The sequence below is a fragment of the Centroberyx affinis genome, unplaced genomic scaffold (assembly GCF_046629955.1).
Source record: "Centroberyx affinis isolate AG114_WGS23_722 - 3 ecotype Tasmania unplaced genomic scaffold, CSIRO-AGI_Caff_v1 ptg000046l_1, whole genome shotgun sequence".
Taxonomy (NCBI): domain Eukaryota; kingdom Metazoa; phylum Chordata; class Actinopteri; order Beryciformes; family Berycidae; genus Centroberyx; species Centroberyx affinis.
In genome coordinates this window covers 711,464-733,841 of record NW_027278759.1, presented here as the reverse complement: position 1 = coordinate 733,841, position 22,378 = coordinate 711,464, and the positions used below count along the sequence as shown (strand labels likewise).

Genomic DNA, 22,378 nt, shown 5'->3' with positions numbered 1-22,378 from the left:
CTTGGTCATATCTTACAAGTTATTTAGAGCGAGGAAACTCTGAGCAGCGCTGCACTGTCCCTTCCCCACCATGACAAGCAGTACTCATCTACGGCAACTTGTCTTCAAATTTATTTCTGTTTACCAGCAGTTAGAAAGCCTCTGATAGACCCTTTTGTTAGTACTTGTTTTTAGTTACTAGTAGCCTAACCAGTTGTCACTACTGATAACTGACGACAATTTAAAAGATAATGGTACTTCCAAAATAAGTAGCTTTTTGTACCTTGAGGTATTTTCCCATTCTTTGTAGTAGGCTACTTTGAAGTACACTTTGTGCTGCTCCCTAAGTTTCCTATGGTAAAGTTCTTTGTGGTCTCCTTTGGGGCTTGTTGGGTTCTTCTCAGTACAATTTGTGACTCTTAATGGGGTTTTTTTTATTAATTACTCTAATTAATGACTCCTAGATGTTATAGAATTGGTCTCAAATTAAGTGCTGGTAACAAAAACATGCTGCAGGGAGATTTCTAGGTTGTAAATGACTAAGCAGTCTGTCTAGTGGATGAACAATGTCTCTCACACAGGGATTGTTCCACTTGGAGTGTTTGCAAATTTTGCAGAGTGAATGTTGCAAACTGATCATTACTTGAGAGGTGGCACATTTGGACTTGTTCAAGGAGATTCAAATAAACCTACAGTGGAGGAAAAACAGTAAATTGAGATAGCAGCAAACCAATTAGAGATATTATTGTATTAGGCTACAGCGATTAATGCTCTTAATTATCAGAAAAGGGAGGCAGGACCAGAAGCCCCCTCACCCCCTCATCCCCCTTCCCCAGCTGCTGTGCTGCAATATCGGTACCTGCAGCAGCATCAGCAACTGGCTCCGTGTTCCTGCTGCACTGACTCAACTCAGCTCTGCTTTATCCAAGTGGCGCTCTGTGCATTTCCCCTTTCCCTGCAGCAAGAAAAACCATATAGGCCACCTCCTAAATGCAGTTCTCAGTTAATAGCCTATGACATCGGTTATTTTAGATGTCATCCCTCCCGATCCCCTTTGACAGACATGCGCCATCTCCATCCCGATTGTTGGGTGAAAAAAGTGGGCAGTTCAGCATTTCATATTCGGCTTCACTTTCTCTGAACTCCCTCCTTTCTCCCCAAGCCTCGGAGTCGGTCGGACTCAAGTCCTCATACCTGCGCAGAGCATCCAGTGCCGCTTACCTCTGGCGGGACAGTCGCACTGCACCAAGCCGACTGGAGCCGGACAGCCGGAGAATACTTTTCCCAATCAAGAGATAAATCCATCCTTCATCCGCTGAAATGGTTTTGAGAAGAATCCGGTAGGTTTTTGCGTTCTTGGATTGATTATGCGTAGTGGATGCGGTCTTGGTCATTTCAAAGTTGTTTTTTATTTATAATGTCATTTATTATTATAGTGTCAATTTGACAAATTTACCTGTAGTCGTCTTTATCAGTTAATTGCATGATAATAGTTGCTGCTTTCCCCCAATGCAGGTCCTGAAATTGTAGGCGTAGTAGGCTACAGTAGTTTTTTTTTGTCCTCCAGAAAATGTCATTTGGCGTAATAGTTGACGCACTTATTTCAGAAAGAACTTTTTCCTTAGGAAGGTTAATATTTGACAAACACAATTATACTTTCTCAAATAAACAACGTTCATTCGGAGGTATCATCTATAGAAGCAAGAAAACAGATATTTATGAAATGAATATTTATGATATTCCACACAAATGTACAATTCCCATGAGAATGAATGGGGAAAGGTGACAGCGACATTACATGGAATGACTGTGCTGTGCATTTCTGCAGCTAAACAAATCAACTATATCAGATAGACTCCAGACCACTACATTTGGGTTGAATTACTTTTTTAATTTAAGAAACCACTTATGTACAAATTTCTTTGGTTTTAAATACTGCTGTTCTGGGATCAAGGTGAATTAAGCTTTGAAATGTTTTTCCTTTGCCCAGCAGGAGACACAAGAAGCCAGCAGCATTTTAGCTTAAGTGCACACTTTGCCTCCTCTGTTTATTTTCCATGGTCCACCTCAGGGTCCATGTGGACTCATTAATGGCCAGGTGGGGAGGGAGGGAGGGAGGGAGGGAGAGAGAGAGAGAGAGAGAGAGAGAAGAACAACAAGTAAAGTATAATTCCTCTTTTTTATTTGGTATCAGATGGCTCTTTAATGTGATATTGCCTCATGGACCAGGTGGAACTGGGAGGCACTGGTTTGGTTCTCTGGTACCTAATTGCTGATTAACCACCAGCAAAATGTAGCACCTTGATGCATACATAATTCTGTGTCAAAACACCTTATCGCAATCATAATAGCAGAGGTGGAAAGTAACTAAGTACATTTACTCGAATACTGTACTTAAGTACAATTTTGAGGTACTTGTACTTGTACTTGAGTATTACCATTTTATGCTACTTTATACTTCTACTCCACTACATTTCAGAGGGAAATATTGTACTTTTTACTCCACTACCTTTATCTGATAACTTAAGTTACTAGTCACTTTGCAGATTCAGATTATTAATACAAAATATAATCAACTAATGATGATTGTGATGTATTATTATAGATTACTGTAAGCTACCCAGCAGTATATAAAGTAGTGGAAATCAGCCCCACCTTTTCCAGCTGCAACATTAAAGTGATGCTTACGCATTAATGCATCAATAATTATAATTCAATAATATAATATATACTGTATTATTCTGAAATGGGCCATTCTGCATAATGAGTACTTTTACTTTTGTTGCTTTAAGTACATTTTGATGCTAATACTTTTGTACTTTTACTTAAGTAACATTTTGAATGCAGGACTTTTACTTGTAACAGAGTATTTTTATACTGTGGTATTTCTACTTTTACTTAAGTAAAAGATCTGAGTACTTCTTCCACCACTGCATAATAGTAACTTAATAAGACAAATTTCAGAAACTGGTAACACTTTATTTGGAGACCAACGATGATACTCAACTATTAGGTGACAAAAGTAGATGTTCAAACCCTGACCCAGACATTTAACATCTATAGACTCATTTTCAAACTATTGTATCACCTGAAACTTTTTAGTGACAGCATTGGACAATCCAAATAAAGTGTGACCCAGAAACCATACTGGACTCCCAAAAGACAAAGTAACATTACGACTATAGCACAGTGAGAGCAATTAAACATTTCCAATTAAGTCCATGTTTATAAAAATCAATTTTCTGTCGTGTTTTAAAAGAAGATACAGAGTTTGCCCATCATGTTTCCTCATACATGTTGGTCCAAAGTTTAGGGACCCTGATCACAAATGCTTGAACACCTTTTGTTTGTTATCTAGACTTTGGAGCAGTAAAAGACATTTATCTGTAGATCCAACAATAAGCTGTATTCTGTACATAAGGAGTTAAAAGCTCTGTAATATAAGATGGGGCCAAGCCATGTATTGTCTTAAAAATAATCAATAACAAATTAAAATCCATGCAAAATTAATCTGGAAGCCAATTTAAGGTATAGCTACAATGAGAGTTATATTATATTTCCCTTATTTCTAGTTAAAAGCCTAGCAGTGGCATGCTGTCATAGCTGGAGATGAAAACAGGAGGAATATAGGGAGTTAAATTAGTCAGTACGAGATGGAATAAAAGCATGAATAACAAGTCAGAAAATATAGAAATGCTCTAATTATTTGTTAAATGGTAGAAATACTGTAACACTGATAGTTCCTCAGACTTTTTTTTTTCTCAGAATTCAGCCTAGAATCAAAAATGACAAAAAAAATTTGATATTGATATTGGTTTCCAAGTTGCAAAAACAATTTAAATGTTGAATTTGTTGGGCAACCTCCGACAACCTTTGATTTTAGATTTGAAAATATATCAGTTAAGTATTAAGTTGATAGGTAAGAGAGAGGAAGATGTGGAGAGAGACCAAAGACAGATGCATTAAAAACCTGAAGACAAAAGAACAGGAATAAATCAGAGAGATTTAGACTAGAGTGGATTTCTACCTCATTAAAAGCCAATCACATTGTAGAATGAGCAGATACAATGACAAAGCCAGTTCCAGCTCCGCACTCCACAAAGCTTAACGTTACATCAATCTTGAAATGGTGTCACAGCAAGTCTGACCCGGCTAAACTGGGATCAGGAGTCATTTTCCAGGTCGTTGTTTAGAGAAGTGGTTTGTTTGAATTGACCTTGATGCGAAGCACTGCAGAGGCCACCCACTAGATGTAGTGTGCAAGCTTGTTGTTGCAGTGCAGCACTGACATGACTTTTATCCATTTTCATGCTCGTTTTTCATGCCTGACTTCCACTGATGACCAACATGTAATCAGTCTTTTCCTGTTTCTGCACAAGGATGAGACTGGCTTCGTTCTGCATGTAGATAATGCACTGACTGCTGTTTCTAGACCCATAAATGCAGTGGGTGGCATTGATTCTAGCCTGACTTGTCTTCATTCTTTATCTGATTAAAAAGAGCAGAAATGCCAGAGGCCAGATGACTGCGAGGCCAAAGACCTCACTGAAAAATGTGGTCCAAAGAATTCGCAAAATAACCAGCACCAACCAGAATTTTCTCCACTGTCATCAATCTGACTGCGTTAGGATGAACACAAACCAATATTTAAACATACTCTCATAACAATTATACCATTTGAAACATTTCTGGACAGTGTCTTAATGTGGCCACTCCTTTTCTACAAAGCCTGCTCTAAAATGATTCTTAGTGGTTTTTTAACTTTCTTTTCCATCCTTGAAAGGAGAGAGAGAGAGAGAGAAAGAGAGAGAGAGAAAGAAAGAAAGAAAAGAGAAAAAGCAAGCAAGCAAGCAAGCGTGCCAGTGGCCTGTCCTTTAATTTTCCCCGAGGGTTTTTGTAAGGGAGTTGGTATGAAGTGAAAGCACAGTGTGCAGCTGTCCTCCTGGCCCACTGCTCGCTTTTTGTGAACCGTTTTCTTGTCAAGAATACTAATAGTGATACCAACCAGTGGAGTTCACCCAGCTGGCGAGGAAACAGACAACATTTATTCTACCAAAAAACAAGGCCATTTAATATGACACAAGTCAGTGAGCTTTGTTTGTACCGACTCTTAAGAATGATGAATGTATTTGACGTACAGATGCAGCAAAAGTAGATTTCATTGATGCTTGATAAACTCCCTCAGCTCACTAAGTTGTGGTTCTGGCCTCAATGATGTTTCCACTAATATTTCCACTGACAGAACAGGAGACGGTTTCTATCGTATTGCATGGCAGCCATTATTCTCCCACCCTGAACACACAGCTGTGCTGACGCATGTCTGGATGGCTGACCAAATGGCTGAATATATATAGACCTCATAATGAGGCTGGGTTTGTCAAAATGGAGAACTGAGTCAGAGCTGCTGAATCTGATGTTGGTTCATTAGAACTTTATCTAGATGGAAAAGACTGAAGCACTTCAGCCAGTCCTGCTGACACACACACATACACACACAGACACACACACACACATACAGACAGTACGCCCTCTATGCTCTAGCTATGGATTTGTTCAGAGGCTCTTTTTCAACATTTTCCTATCAAGAGTGTGATTTAGGAGCAGGGACCGATTGTGTTGGTGGCATCAGCAACAGTCAAAGGATCTGGGACTTCTTTGTTTCAAGTCCCTTGGCCTCTTTATTAAAAGCAAGACCAGCACAAATGATTTCATTGAAATAACTGAGTATATTAGGAGCATCTTCATAATATTGAGCTGCACCCTTTTTTCATAATCCATGTCTTGAAAATCTTTCTTTATGCCAGTTCCTTCACTGTTTCTACATCTCCCCTTTATGAATAAAGTTGATTTGATAGGTGAAATCAATATGGGCTTTCATCTGGCCACTGGCTAATCTATTTCATGGAGAGATTATTGTTTCAAAGATTTTGTACTCTCAATGTCATCTCCTGTTGTTCAGGTGCTAGATCACATGATTTCCTACTACAGCATAAGAGTGGGCTGGTTTGATAGCAGACATAACATTACGTAACATAACACATGTTAAAAAAAGCAAAAAGATGTGTTGCATGTGAAGCAACTAAAAGTGTATTATCAAGATCCAAAAAGTGATTTACAATAACAACCTGAGAAGAGATACCTTAATAAATATTATGTACATAAGAATTGTCTTACATGCGATCGCTCTTCTGAATCCTATCAGCACTTTTGACTCTTAACAACTCTGAAAAGTAATTTGGAATCTTGAAAACCCAGAACGCTGCTTTGTAATGATGAATGAACATTTCCAGCTTCATCATGGCCGCCTCAGAGAGGTTGTTTGAGGTCAGTGTGAGCGGCCTGCCATGCCTGCTGGGTTAATAACAGGGCCAGACTGGTGACGGAGAGCTGGCAGGGTGCCGCTGTGCTGAGGAGACGTGTCATTAGCTCACGGAGGTGATGAATGGCCTGCGGTCAGACGCTTGTGCTCCCAGCTTCCCTTTGGAAGCCAGAGAAGTGGCTCCTTTCTGTGTCGGGGCTCCGTGATAGGTTCAGTATCTCATGGGCCTTGTATAAAAGTTTTTTACACCAACTTTGGGTTTACCACAAAATCCAAGTTATGATTCCTAAAAAAATTATCACCTTTCTGCCAAAATCAGCGGATTACACTGATTTTCTGATATATGTCAATTGCTAAAACAAATTCTATCATTATCCAAGGTATGAATATTACAGACATCATTTGTTTTTTTTTGGTGTTTTTCCTTTTCACAATATTTATTCTCTTCCTCATCCCCACAGGCAGATTTTAGGGTGAATTTACCAAGATTATATTCTTTAGTCACTTTGATGTGTCTTACCATTCCTCCCCTAAGATTTCCCTAGGATATCAGTTGCATATTCCATATGCATGGGGACTTAGTCTGCAAGATTACAAACCATTGCAAAAAACGTCCATCTTAATGAGTCATTTTGTTTCATATTCAGCCTTCAAATCTTATTTTTCTTAAAACAAGAGAAACATTCTGCAAGTGGGGTGAAATAACTCCACTTGCTTCCAATGCAGTTTTGCAATGCAGGAATTTTGTACAAATGTCAAAAATTCAGAAAAGTCAGAAAAAAGGCAAATCACTACATTACTATTACAAAAATGACACTTGAATCTACAAAATTCTTTAAACAAGTTGATTTACATTGGAAACAAGTGAAATTATGTAACCTTACTGGCAGATTTTTTACTTATTTTATGAAAATTACGATAATAGACTAAATGTCTTGTTAAGATGGAACCGAAATAGGTGGATGCTGGGGTGGTGGTAGCAGAAACAACATAAGTTGCAATAGCACAGCTAAACAACATATACAAGGGTGTGTAAATCATGACCTTAAATCTTCCAGTACAACAATTTGGTAAGATCAGTGGAGCATGCCACCAATCAGCTGAACCAACACAGTACATAACTTTCAGTACCAGAACTCGCTTTGCCTATTAAAGGTTAAATGTGTGTGAAATTGAAAACCGAGGAGAGGAGAAATAATTTGCTGGTGTCATTTTTATGTTTTTTTACCCCCCCCCCCCCCCCCCCCCCCCCAAGTTTGCTTTAAGAATGCTTTATTAATTTTCATCAGTGACATATTTTATCTTATCTTCATTCTTACTGTGTTTGCTTCTTTATCTCCATAGACATGTCCAACTTCTTCCACTACTCTGTGCCGTCTGCCATCTCACTCTGGCCTTCCCTGCCCAATCTCCATATGCACATGGTACTTCTACTTTTTCCCATGTTATGGATTTTCATATCTTACTTTTAATGAAAATGTACAGGCTTTTTTTTAAATAAGTAATCAAATACTCTGTTCCAAATACTATGCTGGCCCCTGAGAGTACTTTAAAAACAGTATTAAAATTTGTCTTTCAATTTCAAGCAAATAATGCAAATTACATCTTGATGATTCATCCAATTATTCTATGCAACTGTACAGCACAGCACTGTTCTTCTGCCTTCTACCCCTCTTGTTTTCAGATGAGGTGCGACAGCTCCAGGTGAACATCCCCCACTCAGCCCTCGTCTTTGCCCCACTGGGCAGCTCCATCACCGTCCCCTGCTTGGTGTCCCTGTCCCCTACACCCACCTCCTCCTTTTCCCCTATACTTCCCCGGGTCAAGTGGAGTGTGGTGTCCCATGGGGTGGAGACGGAGATCCTGGTGGCGCGGGGTCATAGGGTGAAGATCAACGAGGCATACCGAGACCGCGCCGCCTTGCTCAACTATACTTCTTCCAATGATGACCTGTCATTGTGGTTGGGTGATTTGCGCTCCAGCGACTCAGGCCACTATCGCTGCGAGGTGCAGCAGGGCCTGGAGGATGCCAGTGACCTTGTACAACTCAAGATCAAAGGTAACAAAACAAAAGATATCACTTTTGTGGGTTTCTCTGTTATTTATGTTTATGATTTTAATTGTCAAGCTCAGTTGGCTAGATTTAAGTTTATGAGTTGGAAAACTGATCTGAGGATCTATGAGATTTATACATGGGCTCCATATGTGACACACTGTTTAATGTTTTGGCTCTTATTACTTTGGATGTGAAATTACAAAATAACTATGAGGCTAAAGTGAAGACTGCTATATCAGATCAACAGTTAAAGACTACAGTCCTTTTTGTACATGTATCCACATGGCAACCAAAAGCATTTGGTCAAATGAAGATTATATTCAATAAACTTGTCATTTTTCAGTCAAAGTAGTCAAAAACATGTCAAAAAAGTGTCCGTGAGCAAGGCATTTAATCCCCAACTGATGCAGTGGAGCTTCTCAGTGACCAAAAGTAGAAAACTGTAGCTGTGTACTGTACATATGAAGGGAGCCAATAGAGGGAGTGCAAGAAGGGAGAATCTGACATGGTTAAAGACAGGAAGGGTACAATATGCTGAATGAGTTGTGCTGAAGGGAGTGCCCATGAAACCCGGCCAGGAAAGTAGAACTTGAACAAAGAACCGGGCTTTTTCCCTGGAGAGGAGGAATCTGTTTGAGCAGATGTTGCTGTGTATGATCCTACATTGTGGCTGCGATATGAGCATCATACCACAGTTGGTTTTCAAAGATCACACCAGGATTCTAGGAAGGAGTCAGTGTAGTTTTGAGGGCAGAATTTTCCAGAGAAGAAGAGCAGTTCACTCTTGCCAAGGTTGAGCTTGTGGTGGTGGGAAGATGTCAGTCTGGCCAGCAGAGATGCACATTGAAGCCTTATAGTTTCAGAGGAATGAAAAGTAAAGTTAGGTGTCATCGGCATAGCTGTGGTAGGAAAGTTACCATGCTGATGACAATCAACTAGACCTTTCTTTTCCTTCCTCGAACAAAAATTTACACTAAAATTTAAGCTGGTATTCTGTTCTTTAACTGTATAGTCACTGTGTCACTTCACTTCCAGCCCATAAGAGTATTAAACATATTAAAAAATATTAAACCTTATGTTGTTGTCCAAATACTTTGAGCTCTCTGTAGGCTGCAGAACCCTTGGTCACTGATCCTCAGATCTGATCCTCATATTCCTACTCTTCAGTTTGCTTGATAAATTAGACCTTGAACTCACAGGTATGAGTCCGTTTATAGGATACAGAAGACATGCAGTGTGACTGCTACAGTGATGCTTCTGACTGCTTTTGCTATAAGTTGGTATTACTGTGTCCTTATTGTGTAAAATGCTATTATCCCAGGACCTTCTCGTATAGTATGTATATAAAAGTGTTAATAATGTGTGTTTGTGTATGTGTGTGTGCATGTGCGTCTGTGTGTGCATGCTTGTGTGTTTAGGTGTTGTATTCCACTATAGGGATGCCTTGGGCCGGTATGCATTTTCCTTCGACCAGGCCCAGAAGGCTTGTGAGGGCATCGGGGCACAGATCGCCACTCCTGACCAGTTGTTGGCAGCTTATTATGATGGTTATGAGCAGTGTGATGCTGGCTGGCTGGCAGACCAGTCTGTCAGGTATCTCACCAATTTTGTAAATGGCCCAATATATAATATACTTTTGACTAAAACTATCAAAGCCAGGATTTTATTCCTATCCTTATCTAAGGTATAACCATGGTCATTTTATTTTATGTGAGGAGGAAATGCTGATTGCTTCCATACTTGCACCACTTCCACAGGTACCCAATCCAAGTGCCCCGTGAAGGTTGCTATGGAGACATGGATGGGCAACCAGGAGTGAGGAACTATGGAACATTGGATCCAGAGGATCTATTTGATGTGTACTGTTATGTGGAGCAAATTGATGGTATGAATTGTAACACCTTTAATCATAGGAAGATAAATGATCCTGCTTAAAGCAAAGTATCTACTTAATCCTTATCTTAGGTGAAAAAAATATTTTGCCAATGAATATGGTAGCAATATCATTATCAAGGGCAGTTTCTGTCACTTTGCCAAGTCAGATGATCTGTCATCATGTTGCTTCTTTCCATGATACCTTCAATCATAGTCACAAAGCAAATTTAACAAAAAGCAAGAGGCAACAGAGATTAGTCCAATATTCAGTATTCAGTACTGAGAATAACAGTGGAGATACACAATGTGACAACAGTGTCTCCTAATGATCTCTACTATCCTACTCGATACAGGACATTTTTTTTTATCTCTGTATGAAAAAAGTCCACATTTGAAATATTTTGTGCTTGTAGGCGAGGTGTTCCATGACCCCATCCCACAGCAGTTGTCATTTGATGAGGCACAGTCCTATTGCAGAGCTGCAGGGGCGGAGCTTGCTACAACAGGACAGCTGTACTTGGCATGGAGTGAGGGACTGGACCGTTGCAGCCCTGGCTGGCTGTCTGATGGCAGTGTGCGCTACCCCATCCTAACCCCCAGGGAGCGCTGTGGTGGGCCCCAGGCCGGTGTCAAAACCCTCTACCGCTTCAGCAACCAAACGGGCTTCCCAGAACCATCCAGTCGTAATGATGTTTATTGTTTCAAAGGTGTGCATTTGAGGTTTCCAAAATGTGAAAATCCAAATGAAAAATTACAATTAAATGCCAAGAATTCATAGGATATGCAACTTCTAGTCAACTATGCTACTCAATTAGGTTAATATCAGTTTGTATGGGAATTCACACTGAAAATTTTGATCATGTGAAAACCTAAAACAACTAAGAACTAAACATAGTAGTAGCTAGCTAAGTCAATAATGAAGTGTTTTTGCTGATTTTGAAATATATAAATATACTAATGACAATAACCAGAAAGTAAAAACAGTACAAAAGATGTTTTTTCTCTATAAATCTTATTTGCAATAACTTATCTATCCTCTACAGGTAATGGAAATGCTCGCACTGACTCTCCCATGGACTACATGGCCACAGAACCTGAGGACATTGGACAAGATGTGGTCATTCTTATGGAAACAGATGAAGAACTGCAACTGAGCCAACACTCAGAGCAAGTGGAACGAGAGGCTCAGAGCGCCCTGGAATCGCTCCCCTTTTTCTCAGGCCCTTCCATTGGGGAAGACCTGGTTGGCACACACCCAACAGTTATGTCAGACACAACAGAGTCTCCCCTCAACACCACAGCCTCGTTGGACCTCCTTCAGCCTTTTGACGAAACTTTGCCTCCTACAGAAATGGACTACGATTCCCAACATCCTACATCATTGCTGCCCAGTTCCACCAACAACACAGATGGCTACAGTTCCCTACATCCTACATCATTGCTGCCCAGTTCCACCAACAACACAGATGGCTACAATTCCCCACATCCTACATCATTATTGCCCAGTGCCAACAATGAGACGGGTTCCCACCACGAAGGGAACTTCAGCCTTCACCAGCCCAAGCTAGAAAACACCCCAGGGTTCCCTGAACCTTCATATGAACCTCACAGGCATTACCAGCCAATGCCAGACATAAACCTTGAAGAACATGAATCCCAGCTATCTGATGGGTCAAAGCACTTCCAACCAATGCCTGAGACAATTTTGGATTTTGAAAGATTAGAAGCCAATAACAGCAAAATAGACAGCAACCATAGTCAAGAGGAGAATATCCCAGAATCCACCCCTATGACCCTTAACCCCATGCTTCAAATGAAGCTGGAAGAGGCAGTAGTAGAAGAACCTGTGCAGACATCTCTCTCAACTCAGTCCCAAGGAGAGGCAGGAGAGCTTGTTACCCAACCAGCCCAAACCACCCTGCCCATCAGGGAGCTAACTTCAATGTGGTTCCCTCTGGATGGGTCTGGAGATAGTTCCCAAGGTATGGCTAATATGAATTCAATTTCTATTTATGAGCATTCTGAGAGAATACACATCAATAATTAAGTAGTTGGATTTACTCAACTCTTATAATGCCCCATGTTCTTTTCCAGAGAGTGACCTGGACATTGGAGCAGACAGTTCCCCTGCCACATCAGAATCCTCTACTTCTGATTTCACCCCTCGCCTGTCACCTTCTGCTGCAGCCACCGCCATCCCTACTGAGTCTCAGACTGGAGTTCCAGATCTGAGCATCTCATCTGGCCTGCAGCACTCTGAAGAACTGGGCTTGGATGTGTACTCCACAACAGCACATCCCTGGGAGTCCTCCATTTCTAGACAGGAAGGCAGTACTAGCTTAGAATTTGATGACACTATGGTCACCATGGAAAGTATTTCCTCTGAAGAAAAGCAGCTGCACCCATCGAAGTCTGAAGAGCACCTAGTTTCTGGAGCAGGTTTATCCACCACTGAATCTCCAGAGATGTCCAACACCTCCCAGCTGCTTACTGATTCCCCCACAGCAGGGTATGAAACATCTGCTCATAGGCTGCATGTGGATCCGACAACTGCTTCCCATGAGGAGGGAAGTGGGCATGAACCTACCACAGTTACACCAACCCTGGAAGAGGAGGTTACTGTCTCCCCCCTTGATTCCCAAACATCTAACTGGACTCTGCCGTCTACCACCTATGGACCACAAGAGTCTCTAGATGGTCTTGAGTACAGCAGGGAACCCTCCTCAACAGTAACTCCAGATTCCTCAGCAGAGCCAGACGTCACAAGCACAGAGCCCACTGCTGCGACCACGACGACCTCCACACTGTGGTCCACACGCACCTGGAGCCCACCCACCTCAGCACCAAAAGCTTTCCATGAGACGGCTGAGCCGCAGAAGGTGACAGCCCTTATACCACCAGTGGATCAAGGTCGGGTGGATCTTGAATTTAGTCTCACCCAGCCGCCCACCCTGCTTATCTTGCCCAATGAGAGGGCTGCTGTAGACGGTACAGGGAAACTTTCAGGTAATGTTAAAGCCACTCTAATCAACCTAACCGCCCTCCTCTTGCTGCTCGACGCGACGATGCACTAAATCCCTGGTCTTTCCTTTGCCCAACCTGCCTTGCTCCATTTTCTGTAAACCACAACCTTTCAAATGACTTCCCACACCTCTACGTTTGTCTCACTCTTTGTCTCAGCAAGTCCACTCACCCCTCTGACTCTTTCCTCTTCCCCTTAAAACACTGCTCACCCTTCTCCTTGTGACCCCCTCCCAAGACACTTACACCTGGGACAGCTCCCATCTGACATTTGTCAACAAACCAGTCTTGTTGTGCATGATGTTTTTTTCCTCATCCAAAGATTGACTTCTATGAAGTATGTTATTTGGTATGGTTTTGGTATTTGGTTATTTGGTGTGTCTATGAATGAGTGTTTCAATGCTTCTTCTACAATGATTTTCCCCTGCAAGAGTGATGTCCAGGTTATAGCATTTGTTCCAAAATTGTTCCAAATTTTTCATAGTACATTGACAGTTATCAGTGGATTTTACTTTCAGAGGGTACCCTATCTCCATACTATACACGTACAAATTCAGTGTTTTGACTGCTCATCACCATCACTTTCTTCTGGCTAACTGTCAAAAATCACAGACAATATTTTCTGCAGTAATCTGGAAATAACTGGATAAGGGACTTGGATCTTTCTCTTGAATGTAACAGCATTAATGTTGAATGTAACAGCACTGACCAATGCAATTGCAATGATGTTTTTATAGATTACATTGTTGAACAGATATTTAATCCCTAAACTGTCAGGTCATCAAATGTTTAGTTAATAATTGTACTCTTTCATCAGATTTTAAGAATTCTATTGCTATTCTAGACAGTCTAGTAATGAACGCACAGAATATTATGTTTGTAAGCACAAAAGGTGTTCAGTATTGATTTATTGTGTGTGGAATCCTTTAGCAATACGTTTTGAAAGGTCCTTTATGGGTCATTACTATTTCATACTTAAGTCATGGTCACTCGTTTAATCATGATCTTTCAAAATTTGTATTGTCTTTGTAGGTACAAGAATGATAAAATCAACTAATTGAGGCTTGTTTATTGCCTGACTATGGTCGATAAATCTGTTTTTGTTTTTCCTTCAGTCAAATGTTTTAGGTTCAAATTTTAATTACAGCTTTGCACAATTTAGTAGTGTGTATACACACATGGGTTTCTACAACTCAAAATGGCAGCTGCAGACCTGGGTGTGTTGGCATAAATAGGAGTACCATTAAAAGAGCTTGTCGCCACTCACTTACTGCCATTCAACACACGGGCAGTTACAAGTTTAACATTTTACATCAACCCGGTGTTTTTCTGTGTGCGAGAACCTCTTCAATTTCACTCAAGAAAAAGCCTATTAACAAAATCACATATTTGAAAAACATAATGAAGCACATTATTCTTATCTTAGGACAAAGTATATTTGAAAGCAAAGTCATGAAAAGTAAATTATATAGGACTTAACATACAACAGAATCCAGTAGTTTGCTGTTTGTTTTCCTTTAGATGAGGAAAAAACATACATCACTCACTGTTTTCACTCGGTGGTGCCTTACATTGTGCGTCACATTGATCCATGTCTGCTGCGTGTTCTCACTGTTAAACTCAAACCTACTTGCAGGCTCCAATTAATACATGGTTGCAGTTATCATTTTTGATGTCTACTGTTGTATGCATATCACCACAAATTCATTCATTCTTTATCTGCTTATCCCTATAAAGGGTCAGGAGGGGCTGGAGCCTATCCTAGCTTGCATAGGGCAGAAGACAGGGAAACACCCTGCACAGGTCACCAGTCCATCATAGGACTGATACAAATCACTTACACTCACAATCATACCTACAGGCAATTTAGAGTCTCCTTGCATGTCGTTGGACCATGGGAGAAAGAACATGCAAACACCACACAGACAGTACTAAACACTGAGCCACTATGCCAACCTTATTTTACTTGAAAATACATAAAACAAAAAGGGTTAGTGTGCAAGTCTTTGATTTCTGTATTATTTACTATTAGTGAGAACAATGTGCATATGATACTTAAAGTTGAATGAGGCCTACATGTGTGACAGGGAGTGTTTCATGCTCATAATCACACAAGTTTTGATTTTTAGCCCCGCGACAGCAGGGGCTCTATGGATTGCATTGTCGGTCGGTCGCTCTGTTCACCACTTTTGGTCACATGGGTGAATGTGTGCCGCAGGGAGTTAGACTGCAGACTCTCAGTTGGGAGATCCACGTTTGATTCCCAGCAGGGACACAAATGCAATGTCGCGGGGCTGTTAGACTCTTCGTCTTGTTTTTATGCAGAAAACTTGAAAGGAATCCCATGTAAACATATGGTTTTCCATATCCCAGTTGTTTATGTTCCAGCCAACTGAATGATGCTATTGCTTAGAATGCACAAGTCCCAAGATTCACATTAGACAAGAGTAGGCCAGTTATTACCTTCCATATATTGACAAAACCAGACTCACAGATAGATGCCTGAAAAAAGTGTGAGTCTGTTTACTCTCAACACCAACATGCTGCAGTATAATGATAGACACCACACCATCTCTTGTTTATAGGGTGTCAGTGGAAAGTAAACCACAGTAACTGGTAAAATGTTTTATTTCAGTTTGGATGCACATTAACTTCATTCTGACCTATATTAAGACTACTTTGACCAATTTGGAAAATCACATTGCAAACATCCTATTTTTACGCCACAGTGTTTCACTAACTACCCTTTGACTAGGACCTACAAGAGTTGAGATAAACAACGGATGAAGTTTACTGGAAGTTGACTGAGGATGGTGACTTGACAAATGGGAAACCCCAAGATTCATTGCGAGAACGACGCATCACGTCCAAACAGCGCTATAGTCTATAGCACAGAGCCAGTTCAATCAGCTGGGAAAATGAACACCTGCATGTCTTAATTGATCACACAGTGTCAAGCACTCTAGCCATCTCAACTGTAAGGATGCTTCTCTGTCTTCACGCTTTTGAGTTTTAAGTTTGTTCTCTGCAAGACAGCTTGGGAAGAATACAAGGACACAAGTATCCACTTGCCGTTCTTGGATTTGATAATCACATCGGGTGTGTAAATGTGAAATGTGAAAGCTTTCATGAACTGGGTACAGGCTGAATCACTATTGTGTTGTATCAATCGGCATTAGAAAGTAGAAAAATGGACATGGACATGATGCAGGTAAACAGTTACTCTACAGAGAGATGATAGGTGGCAAAACTTACAAACTACCTACAACTACCTTCCAAGCATCATGTTGTTTGTGCAGACTGTCTGCCTCTTGGCCTGGTCTGGCTAGTCTATTTCTGCTTTCTATTGGGATGAAAGTGACAGCTAGTCAGTTATAGCTTGCATTCACTCCTGACAAAAAATCCCCATTTGTGTTCCCATTTACAAATTCAAAATAATTTCTCATGACCAGTTAAGCCCATGAATTTTACCTGACCAGTCACTTTTGAATAGCCTACCTACAACATACCAGAAAACTCAGTACAATATGCAATATAGCTTAGTAAAAACAAACTCAATTTATCCTTTAACTGATAGCAAGCAATTGTTTTTGTATAGAAATGGAATCCCTGTGGAGAGGTTTACCCTTTTTCACTTCACTTTCAAAGCACCAGAGGGCAACATTACTTCCCCATCATCATTTACCTTAGCATGTTAGCTAGTTAGCTATCTGCTAATGCTAAGAAGCTAACATTCTAATCAGCTATGTAAAGTTTTTTCATTATAAAGTTTTGCATTTGTTTCTGTCTGACAATAGGCCACTTCTGAGAAGTTATTGGTATAAACAATTATTTATTTATTTATTTTCAGTTTTTTTTTACCCTGTCACTCTTGTTTTGGTTTCATGTTTACACAATCTGGAACATACAAAAGAAAATGCATTCTGAAATTGTAAAAAAAAAAAGAAAAAGTATTTGACAATCAAAATACCACCCACCCAAGTTACCTTTTTGGAACACAAAGTTTTTAATCCAACAGCTATTATATAATAATAAGATAATGTTTGTCCATCACAGTGGAACTAAAAACATCTTACTGCTACACTAAGATGCTTTTTTCTAGATCTGGTGCAACTGAGACCTAGTGGACATTTTCTCAGAATTCCACTTCGGGAAACTAGGGAATCAAAGCTATCCAGTTCACCTCTGTGACCTTGCTGCTACCTACCTGTCTCTCTTGGTTTTGGAGCAATCACAATCAAAGGACCAGTCAAGCATTGCAAATGCAGTTTAGCTTTCTCAAGACTGCAGCTTACGCAAGTATCACATGAATATTTTATCTTTAAAAGTAGAGTGGGCGTTGAGAAATTAGAGCAGATGTGAAGAAGATAGAAGGGAGGAAACCTGCTAATTTGAATGGGAATGACTCAACCTGTCCGAGATGATGCATCAAAGACTGACCACAAAAACTTTTCCCTGCCAGTTTGTCCTCACATGACACTCTGAAGTTTGTACTCTACCGCCACCTGTTGGCTCATGTGGATCATGACGCTTTAATATGTAATTCTGTCTGATGATGTGCTTTAAAGCCTGCTATCCTTTTATGCAATCTTAGGAAAAGAAAAACTGTATCCTATTATACATATATTTACATAACTCATGTATTATACGTATTTGGTATTAGAGGATACATAGTACAGAGGATACATACATAACAGACTTGATCTTGAATATATGAGAAGTACATGGAAAATACTTTCAAGGGTTTTAAAGAGAGGGGCAATACCATTAATCCTTGGCTCCTCTCTTCTTAATATTTATCTTTATATATTGTGAGTAGCCTTGTTCTTTAGCTCCTTAATCTTTTATCAACATTACTCACATCTTTTGTCGCCACCAAATCCACCCTTTCCTCTTCCTCCTCCTTAAATTAGTTCTTCACATTCTTACAGATGTTTCACTATAAATGTTTGATAATATGATACACAACCTCAAGTGTGACATGTGCTTTTGTGTAGCTGCAGAGTTAGCTGAACTGACCTTTTGCTCTGTTTCAGATCCCTGTCTGGAAGACCCCTGTCTCAATGGAGGCACCTGTACCGAATACAATGGAGGCCCTAAATGCCTCTGTTTGCCAAGCTATGGAGGAGACTTCTGTCAGACTGGTGAGCTTTCCGCTCACTAACCATTTGTCATGTCTGTTAAGAAGTTGGACTTTCACCAGTATTTCTAACAAATTCCAAATAGAAAGTTGCCAATTCTATAAAAAACAAAAAGAGAAATCCTGAGCCTTCTCTTTAATATTCATATTTGGAAATGCACATATAATGTGTTCTGTTGTCTATTTACACTGTTAGAAGATTGACCAAATCTATTTTATGCCCACAACAAAACATTATAAATATCATTCAGATGCATTATATTAATTATGTACTGCATGTGAAACAATCAACACTCAGTGAATACAGGGAGCTCTCACAATTACATCTGCAACAGCTAAACCTGCTGTAAACCTGTTAACATGTCTACAGGCTCTGAGTCTCCTGTCTTTCCTCTGTGTTTCTTCCAGACCTGGAGCAGTGTGAACCAGGTTGGGATAAGTTCCATGGTTTCTGCTACCGGCACTTCAGCCAGCGGCTGAGCTGGGAGGTGGCAGAGCAGCACTGTCGCATGGTGGGGGCACATCTGGTGTCCATCATGACCCCTGAGGAGCAGAGCTTCATCAACAGTAGGTTGAGACCGGTGCCTGTTAGTGCACATTAGTCTGTATTTGTGGGCAACATGATATAACTTCCTTTGGTGGCCTACATTTTTAGGGTTTTTGATTTGTGGTTTAGTGGACATGGATTTCAAAGCTTAATTCATTAATTCTCCATAAAACCTCTTTTAGGACAAAGGGAAAACAGCTAATGTACTCATGGTAGTTTCATTGTGGATTGTGGACTGGATATTACACCTTATTATCTACCTCACCAGGCAACTACAAAGAATACCAGTGGACTGGTCTAAATGACAAGACCATTGAGGAAGATTTCCGCTGGTCTGATGGCAACCCACTGGTGAGGAATATAAGAAATTTGGGAATGTCAATCAAAAACAAGTTCATATAATATGCTGGTTACAGGTGTGTGAACTGCAAATAATGTACAATTCATCACAAGAGAGGAACAATCAACTTTTTGTTGTACTATTTTTGTCACTTTTTTCATTCCTTTTGTACTATTAGATTTCTCTATTCTTTGGATTATAAGCATCTGTGTGGATATTCTCTATTCTCTATTTGACATTGTGCAGATTCTTCTTTTGTTTGTGATTCAAACCACTGGTGAGTCCATCCACCCTCTGGGAAGCCTTATGGTTTTTCTCTTTTTCCAGTCCACAAGTAACTCTGCATCCAGGCTAATTAGAATATACTGTATTTCTACTGTTTTTATGATTTAATTTCATGTTTTACCAGAAACAGGTGCTCGACTAATTTCAAAGCCCATAGTTTAGGGTGACACAGAGGAGTTGTGCCTAAAGAGCACGATATTTTTGTATGATATGACTTCAGGAAGATAGGAAATATAAGTTTGTAAAATGCAGTCAGTCAGATAGTCAAGTGAGGTGCAAGAGAATTACAAAATTACATAAACTTGGACACACTTTACATTTACATTTTTTACGTGAATCATTCAAAACTACTTGAAAACTACTCTCTTCCCCATGTATGCAGCTGTATGAGAACTGGTACAGAGGGCAGCCGGACAGCTACTTTCTGTCTGGGGAGGACTGTGTGGTGATGGTGTGGCACGACGGCGGGCGCTGGAGCGACGTGCCGTGCAACTATCACCTGGCCTACACCTGCAAGAAAGGCACCTGTGAGTCATATTAATAATGGTATAGAATTAGAATTAGAATTAGAAAATTGGAGAATTAGATTAGAGAATTCCATTTAGAGAATTGGAATTGAAATTGGAATTGGAATTAGAATTAGAAGTCATCATTTTAACCATAGAGATCTCACCATGTTATATCTTAGTGGTTTCAACTCCCTCATGTGGTTGTTTTGGCTGCTACATGCATCAGTTATTTCTGCCAGTTGAACCACTCAATTTCTATACAGTATATCAGTGTGCAAGACGGAGTGCATGATGGATTCTGTTTCAGTGTGCTGTATGTCATTCCTGTGGATGTGTAGCACTTCAACATGAGCTTGATCTCATCTCTAAGTTGGACAGTGGACAGTTTTGAATATTAAAATTAAAACTGAAGCCCCAATTAGCTTAGAGGACATTCATATGAGGAGGATGCAAGCTTGTGAAGACATTGACATCTCAGGTATTTTAACTCTTCCAACAGCCTCGTGTGGTCCACCACCCAAAGTTCAAAACACATCCATCTTTGGAAAGGTTCGACAGAGATACGAGACTGATGCAGTTGTCCGCTACTACTGCGGCCAGGGATTCCAACAGAGACAAACCCCTCTGGTCAGGTGTCTGTCCGGGGGCAAGTGGGAGGAGCCACAGATCCTGTGCATCCCTGGTAAGATGAAGGATTAGCCGACTTAAGCATACATGCATTCCTACAAATTTGAAAAGTTTCATTCCAAAATGAGATATCCATCATTTGAAAACATTGACGCACAACATTGACCTTTACTTACAAAACAGTTATGCTTTTGAGGATAGAATCATCTGTGGTTTTGGAATATTGACTGATGAAATTTAGGAAGCACATTTTTTTCCAAAATTAAATTATATAGTGTTTTGGAATGAAACCCTTCATATACCATATATACCTAACTATATGTACAGTATATGTATCTATATGTATATACATATCTATAATGTGTATGAAGACATGAAATGTTTCCTAGGACAGGATGACCTAATATGACAGACAGGTCCAAAGTCATTCATGAACTGAAGTGTTACTCATAGTGAGAAATAACTGCATATGCAACTCACATTAATCTACAGTTACATACATGTACATCATATATACTTTCAATTTTGATTTACAAGCTGGCCTCACAGTGTGTATTTGTTTGGTGGATTTCCTTGCAGAGGCTGGTGGCACCGCTGTGCTCCCTGGAGTGACGTCACCCACCACCACCAGCTTTGACACGATTGAGGATGAATCTGAAGCCACCAAGGAGTCACCGCAATACTGGGACATCAAGTTTTAAAACTCACACTACTTTCCACATCTCCTTTTTTTTTTTTTTTTTTTTTTTAAATCTGCTGTTGTAACATGACAAGGTGAAAAGAATCAAATGCTTTTATGAATGCTCAAACAGGACAAAGGACACAGCATAGAGACACAGGCCAAAATTAACCGTACTCTGAACCAAGGAGCCCATAGCACACACAGTGGATTAATAGTCAGTGAGGCACTGATTTATTGAGGGAATCATCATTTGTTTAAAGGCAAACAACTTCAGATTTTTTAATGACCTGTATACTATTTTCTACTTTGATCAATTCAGTGTAATTATTTTGATTCCAATCTCAGTTAAATCACTTTCACCCACACTATCAATATGAACATTCTGTGTCAGAGCTGAATATATTTTGTCTGATAAAAAGTGGTTTGAGTTTTCATTTATAATTACGCCTGGATAGTTGCAAGGGTAAGTGATCTTACATTTCTAATAAACAGCAGGTCTGCTTTCTAAAACTGATTACATGAAGCGCTTGGAACAAAATGCTGTATATTATTCAACGACTCCTTCATATCCAAGAGAACCTTTGATCCCTTCCACTAGAAAGACACAGATGAGTGAACCGTAAACTACTATGCCAGCTCCAAATGTACATAAAGCACTATTCACTCACATTAGCTTTGCCATTTTTGGCTTTTGTTATACCAAGGAACAAAATTTAATATACAAAATGGTGCTAATGTCTTCAAGACCCTTGTATAGTATGGAAAAAAGAAATTTGTTTTCGAACTAATGTAGGGGTACGAATTCATCTTTGATTTTTTCATTTCAAGTTTTTCAGAGAACTACACAACTACAAAGCACAAAGTCAATCCGTATTTGGCACAAAGGCAACCATGCCTATATTCAATAAATATAAATCTTAATTTTCACAACCCTGATTGCTGTCCACATCTTACTGAAAGATGCCTTTTGTTTCCGACAGACACAGTTTTGTTCATCA

At 40.0% G+C, this 22,378-nt stretch overlaps 1 protein-coding gene across 1 annotated transcript; it reads left to right on the top strand.

Annotated features, from left to right (window-relative positions):
• The first annotated feature begins 1,262 nt into the window (after positions 1–1,262).
• LOC139643264 (brevican core protein-like) lies at positions 1,263–21,399 on the top strand. Its single transcript, XM_071518412.1, has 14 exons — positions 1,263–1,319; positions 7,643–7,722; positions 7,983–8,357; positions 9,773–9,947; positions 10,112–10,239; positions 10,643–10,936; positions 11,273–12,211; positions 12,324–13,235; positions 18,248–18,394; positions 18,799–18,957; positions 19,206–19,288; positions 19,945–20,089; positions 20,571–20,753; positions 21,278–21,399. Exons 1-14 carry the CDS (start codon positions 1,300–1,302, stop codon positions 21,397–21,399), a joined length of 3,762 nt encoding a protein of 1,253 aa, XP_071374513.1. The 5' UTR covers positions 1,263–1,299.
• Positions 21,400–22,378: the final 979 nt, after the last annotated feature.

What these genes read in the sequence shown, in the direction of transcription:
- LOC139643264 (XM_071518412.1), top strand. Translation starts at nt 1,300, where the DNA reads ATGGTTTTGAGAAGAATCCG. An exon ending in TGTACAACTCAAGATCAAAG is followed by an intron (nt 8,358 to 9,772) that starts GTAACAAAACAA and finishes TTGTGTGTTTAG; the next exon opens with GTGTTGTATTCCACTATAGG. An exon ending in GGTCTGATGGCAACCCACTG is followed by an intron (nt 19,289 to 19,944) that starts GTGAGGAATATA and finishes CCATGTATGCAG; the next exon opens with CTGTATGAGAACTGGTACAG.